The sequence below is a fragment of the Sinocyclocheilus rhinocerous genome, unplaced genomic scaffold (assembly GCF_001515625.1).
Source record: "Sinocyclocheilus rhinocerous isolate Xijiao unplaced genomic scaffold, SAMN03320098_v1.1 scaffold387, whole genome shotgun sequence".
NCBI lineage: Eukaryota > Metazoa > Chordata > Actinopteri > Cypriniformes > Cyprinidae > Sinocyclocheilus > Sinocyclocheilus rhinocerous.
Window position 1 is genome coordinate 3065496 of NW_015651557.1, and position 6560 is coordinate 3072055.

General features: G+C 38.3%; 1 protein-coding gene across 1 annotated transcript in view; it reads left to right on the forward strand.

Moving 5' to 3' along the window:
• The first annotated feature begins 973 nt into the window (after positions 1-973).
• Positions 974-6560, forward strand: part of LOC107713217 (max-binding protein MNT-like) — a 16291-nt gene continuing 10704 nt past the window's right edge. The window contains 2 exon segments of the mRNA XM_016518670.1: positions 974-1263; positions 6434-6557. Of these exon segments, the coding sequence (XP_016374156.1) occupies positions 1191-1263; positions 6434-6557 (197 nt within the window). The 5' untranslated portion in view covers positions 974-1190.

The following is a 6560-nucleotide window of genomic DNA, read 5'->3' on the forward strand; positions in this document are numbered from 1 at the left end:
TTGGGAAACACTGGTCTAATATATACCACAATATTAACTTCTTATTATTGAATTGTTGTAAATAAATATCACATTTGCAACTGGTCAGTGTTCAAAAAATGCTGGGAAATCTCTTCATGTAGCCTCACAAGAGCGATTACTGATAAACAGTCTGAAAAAAAGAAAGTCACGTTTTAGAAAAGAAACAAATCACCTACTGACTTTCAAAGCTGCTACATAGTAACGACTTTCTACTTCGAGGACCTTGATAGAAATGTAGTGGAGTGAAAAGTATTTTCTCTTCATTTGTCTTTCAAATGTAGTGAAGTTAAAGTCATAAGTTCCCAGAAAAAATAATACTCAAGTAAAGTAACAGTATGTGGAAAATAATGTGTTTTTTGAACCTTAAACCGCATAAACACCAAATACACAAAATAATGTTATTTTTAGCAGCATCATATGACCCCTGTAATAGTGAAATTTCAAATACTAGTTTTACATCCTGGCAATTAAACAAGTCCTAGCAACAAAAATAGGTAGTTGAATACATGTAAAACGGCTTGCCATACACGGTCTCGCCATGCAAATGAGCCGCGCTCAGCCTTTAGCGGCTGCCCATGTGGACAGACACCATGCCTTGTTGTTCTCCACGCCCATTGGTTCCCTCTCATCGACATGTTTTAATCATGTGCTAATGTACTGCAGGGTAGGGCCACAGCGAAAACCCGGAACATGGATTCCGTAGACGTTTCGCACTATTTCCTCCTTTTATGCTCTAATAAGCGACCGGAAACAAGTTTACACAGATTCTATTGTGTAATATAAATCTCACCATTAAGTCTTGATCATTTATATAAACATTTCAATCTCATTTATGAGATTACGTTCGGTTTAGAGTCCCGATCCTATCGCTTAGCGTGACAGCGTGTTCTGCCCTACTTTTTAATCACTGGTAGTATGAGGGAGGAGTAGCACCGACGAGGGCGGACCTTGCACTGTATGCCTTTCGACTTGTTGTGTTTTCTGTTACTCCAATCGCCATCTTGTTGCCAGTGAAGTAATGTGTTTCTGATGAATTTCGGGAGCGCCCTGGATGTCTTATGACTGTCTTTGGAAGCCAGTGGATTATACTGTGATTTAACCCACCACATATATCTGTACCGGGGGCTTGCATAAATTTTTAACGGGAACGTATTGTATCGGTGTTCAAAATGAGTATCGATACTCTATTGGAAGCGGCCAGGTATTTGGAGTGGCAAGCCCAGCAACAACAGATTACACGTGGTAAGGCGGGGGGAACTGGGTGATTGCATAGATCTATGGGATAAATTAGATATGTATGAACTAACTGGGATTTTACCCAGCAAATTGCATTTCCATGCCGGCACACTTCAAGATAAATAACTACAGTTTTATTTTCTTTAAAAAGAAAAAAAATATTGTAAATCAGCTTTTTATTTTAAGCATTGCGAAAAAGAGCTCTTTGTCTCAGTAGTAATGTCCAGTGGTTTGCACTGTTTTTAGGGTGCAGTCTTCGTGACTAGGGCATATTTCGCTCACTCGGTTTCCGGGTTAAATCCATGCTATATTTAGTGTGCTACTATACTGGCTCAATAGCTCTGCGGTGGGTGGGTACATTTACCCCGACAGATCTTAGTACATGGCGTGTCGTATTTTTGTCAGACACATAAAGTTACACGTTTATGCACTTATATTGGCTGGGTAGAATTCTTAAAATTATAACAACCATTTTTACCGACCAGTTAATTTATAACCCGGTTAACTGAAAGTAGCGAACGTCGTGTTTCTTATCCGTTGGGCGGTGGCAATAGACCAAAGGTTTTTTTTTTTCTACATAATGACATTGCTGAGTGGTTATCTCACTCATGACTTTCAAGACACTGTGATTTCCCATCACAACTTCTTCGTTATTAGCTGCTTAATCTCTTTTTTTGTTTGTTATCGCACCTTCAATACGCAGAAATTCCATAAAACAGACATTGTAAGATTTTACTGGCAATTTATATTTCGCTTTAAACAGAGCGTGGGGCTTTTTGTTTCATTCTCGAGGTGACGTGTCAGTAAAGCCACACCCACACCAAATACCGCGTGCTGAAAGTCCGCCCTCTTCAGCCACGTGCGCGCCAGACACCAACCCCCCGCCCCCCTCCTTCTCTCCCAGGTCACAAACTGGGGAGAAAATAGGGCAACGCCACCCTCCCTCAATGCAGTTATATAATGTGCATTTTTCATGCATCTCCAAGTAAAAGCTTGACGGACTGATTTACTCTTTTGCAGACTGTTTAAATTTGGGAATACAGATAAAAAGGCTGTACAACAATAAGTGAAGTTGGCATATTTTTGAACATTTCTGCAAGGTCTTTCTCTTTAAAGGCTCGATTCAAATGTGCTAACTTTGCATACACTTACACAATCTTTGACCTTGTACTAGATCTATAAAATTGCATGTAAGCTCAAATGTGCTGTATTAACAGAGAGGCTTTATGTTAAAGGAAGTGAGAATGATACCCCATGTTTATTTTTAAAAAAATGCATTTATTTGCATAAGCAGGGAGAATTTTCTTTTGCTTTTATACTGTCAAACCTGGTTAAGCTTTCACTTACTGCTTGAGCTTTGTGAACTAGTGTCTGTGACAGATACTAAATAATATATTGAGTGTTAATGAAGACATGAAAGGTTTTTAACTAATTGTCCAGACCTAATTATTTGTTCTGTTTCCCAAGCTGCTCATAATTATACAAGAGCTTTATACCAGCCAGCACACTTGCTTATCTTAGAGTAACACAGTCATAAATAGGTTAGTTTAATAAGTTGGTTGTTAAATGAAATGTCATGTTTGCATTTGATTTTATTGTTCAAAATGAATTATTGTCATTGCTTTTTATGCAAACACAGTTTTATACGAGCAAAGCCTCTTAAAATCTTTTGTGCTGTTCTTGTCTAGTGGGTCGTGATTTCCACGTTAGCCTGTGAAAATGAAATGGAATTTTTGCTGTATGCTAGACGACATGAGGAAACTTCATTAAAAGGTTCCTTTGTCCCATTTACGCAGTGCCGTGTTGATAATGCACACTCTTAAAGCCTACGGACCAACATAGTATATCCTCAAGAGCTTTACATGCTTATTTATGGAGAGCAATAGATGGCACTCTCATGAGCTGTTTAGAGCTTATTAAGCCTGGCTGTATAATATATGCTCAATGACACAGTAGTGTTTGTGATTCCATTCCTAACATGCTATTCATTTCTTTGTACGCATTTAAATGTCAAGAGAAATTTGATTTTATTGTTCAAAATGAATTATTGTCATTGCTTTTTATGCAAGCACAGTTTTATACGAGCAAAGTCTTGTCTAGTGGGTCGTGATTTCCACGTTAGCCTGTGAAAATGAAATGGAATTTTTGCTGTATGCTAGACGACATGAGGAAACTTCATTAAAAGGTTCCTTTGTCCCATTTACGCAGTGCCGTGTTGATAATGCACACTCTTAAAGCCTACGGACCAACATAGTATATCCTCAAGAGCTTTACATGCTTATTTATGGAGAGCAATAGATGGCACTCTCATGAGCTGTTTAGAGCTTATTAAGCCTGGCTGTATAATATATGCTCAATGACACAGTAGTGTTTGTGATTCCATTCCTAACATGCTATTTATTTCTTTGTACGCATTTAAATGTCAAGAGAAATGGCATTTTGGTATGTACTTGTCTTCTCCTCTTATATATGGAGAAATATGCAATATTTATGAAATATGCAATATTGATCCCAGCATTCTGCTTCTGAGAACGTGTTTCACAGTCAATATTATTCTTCCTGCTGATGCAGGAGGATTCCTGCATGTCGTGGTTTGAACTGTATAGGAATGCTTTGCATCAGGTCACCCCTTTGTCTGCAGCATGCTCACATTCGCAAGATGCAGTTTCTGCACAGGAATGTCTTGCGGTGCAAATGACAGTTTTGGCTCAAAGACGCTTTGGACTGCAGCCAGAAATACCCCCCGTATTAAAATTCAAACATCGATCTGAAGTCACAACTCAGATGCAACTGAATATGGATCGACGGGCTAAACAATAGATCTGTCCATCAGTCATGGAAATCGTCGGATGGCGGGGGCATTTTAGCCTGCAGATGGTACGGCCCGGCCTCAGATTCCCCACGCCAGCTCTTGGCTTTTCGTGCACACTGCTGTGTGACGTCAGCGTAGAGCTGGAGACAAGGCAAGACTCTTTCTGGGGCTTCTCTCTTAAAGAGACAGACCACGCAGGACAGCTAGCTCACACCCCACCCTAATTGGAGTTAGGGATATGCCGGTATCAAATTTTCATGTTGCAATTAATTGCTAATGCTTTTATCACGGTATTCGGTATTATCACGCTGTCTTGATGTATTAAATTACTCTGTTAGTCTGCAGCTTCTCATTATTAATTTACACTTCACAGCTATGAGCGCTTCTTTGTCAGAGCCTAGAAAAGCACTAATTATTTCCATTACTGATCTATAAATTTGTATTAATCTGTAGTATTGTTGCTGATATTCATTAGCTATGGTTATAGTTCAGTTGACTTCTTTCACAATTTTTTTTATTATTATAATTTTTATTATTCTTTTTGTACAAACAGAGCTATGCCATTATAGCTAGATAATAAATAGTAAATCACTCTGAAATCTGTGCTGTGAATATTTATTTCAAGCTGTTAATCAGGCAACCGAATGTGAGTTTCATAAAATATATTTCAGTCTGAGGGAAACTAATCACCTGTAGAAACACATTTTTCTGTTGTATTATATTTTGACAGGAATTGCTTATGGTTTATATAACTTATATTTTGAATGGCCTGGACTTGTGTCCAATTGAATGTTGAATTCTGAACATTGACATGATACAATTTGATTGCAGCAAATTAGATTTTGTTTAATCTCAGAAATTTTGTGTAGAAGTATTTCACATAATATTTACGTAAATCACTAAAAATTTGAAATAGTTTTTGATTTATTTGCATGGGTGTCGTAGATTTTTGGACTGACACAAGGGCTTTTTGGTAATTTGAAAACGTTGAAATTGGCCAATAATCACTATAACTCTGGTGTATAAAGTGAATTAAGTTCTCTTTGGCAAGCTGTTTCGAACTCCTGACAACTCCAAACAAATTTAGTTTTGACTTGATTTTGTTCAAAAAGAAGTCACACCAGGGGCCCGTTCTTCGTACGTCGCTAACTCCGTTAGCTGGATTTGATTGTTGACGATTTGGCATGATCTCGGATTGTTTGGTTCTTCGAAGCTCATCCCGGAGTTGCTGTCATAGCAACAGGTCCGTAAGCTTAAAACTGCTCGGGAGCAGGCTTATTTCATGTGTCAAGTTTTTCGTCAGGTGTCTTTATTAATTATATGATGTCATTACGTTGCTGTCTTGCCGCCAGCCAATCGCTGCATTGCTGATCGTGGTTTCGAGTATCGATACATAGCCCCTTTTAAACCAACCCATGAACGCGCAATTATCTCAGATAACTTAATCCAGCCATACTAATCATCAACAACAGCTGCGTTCGAAGAACCGAATTAGCCAGATCCTGTTTAGCGCGATGATATCATCTTGGATGTGACGTTTCATCTCGGATGTTATAAGCGACGTACGAAGAACGGGCCCCAGTTCTTTGCTTTTGAATCTGCTGTGAATTTATGTGAGAAATCAGAATACCTCAAAAAACTGTTTGTGAATAGAGCAGCATTTCCATCTTTCTCTAACTAGAATCTACAGTTAGAGTCGAGAAGAAAATAAGTGTTTCCATTAAAGCTGCAAATGTAATTTTATGCAATAAATCAGAGAACTACAAAAACTGTGCGGCTCAAGCAGTGTTTCTGTCTCTTTCTGATTAGAATCTCCAGTGAGAGAATAGTAAGTTTCCATTTAAGCTGCAAATTTAATTTATGCAGCAAATACTGCAAAACTATTTGCAGCGTTTCCATCCCATGTGTTCAAGAGAACAAAATGGTCACTTCTAAGGAAATTGCAAAATATAAACGAAACCAGAAGCTGTAGGCTTTTTTACAATTTTGATTAAATGTAATAAATTGCTGTTCAGAATGTGCAAACACAAATGCTCTGACAATCTTCAGACAGTTCTAAAGGGTAAAAGTAACCAATCAGGAGTGAATTAATCAGTCACACGCACTTTTTTAATGAGCATCTGGGAATGTATTCTGTAAATGTGTTTCCAGTAGTTTATGTATTAAAAATTTAATGCGTACTTTTTTTCTTGCACATTTTGGAATATGTATTCACATTTCATGGTGTTTCCATCCAGCATTTTTTATACAGCACCCCAAATTTAAATATACAGTGTATTATTCTCAAATAGCATTTCCAAGTTGTAGCTTTCATTTCATGTCTTTGTGCATAACGTTCATTTTTATCTGTTTTTTTCTCTACAGAGGAGGAGGAGCGACGAGAGAAGGCCTTGCTGTCCCGTGAGGCGGAGCAGAAGCTCTCTGCCCCCATTATCCAGTCTGTCCAAGTTAACCATGTGACCTGGGCCGACAACATGTGGCTCGAGCCACA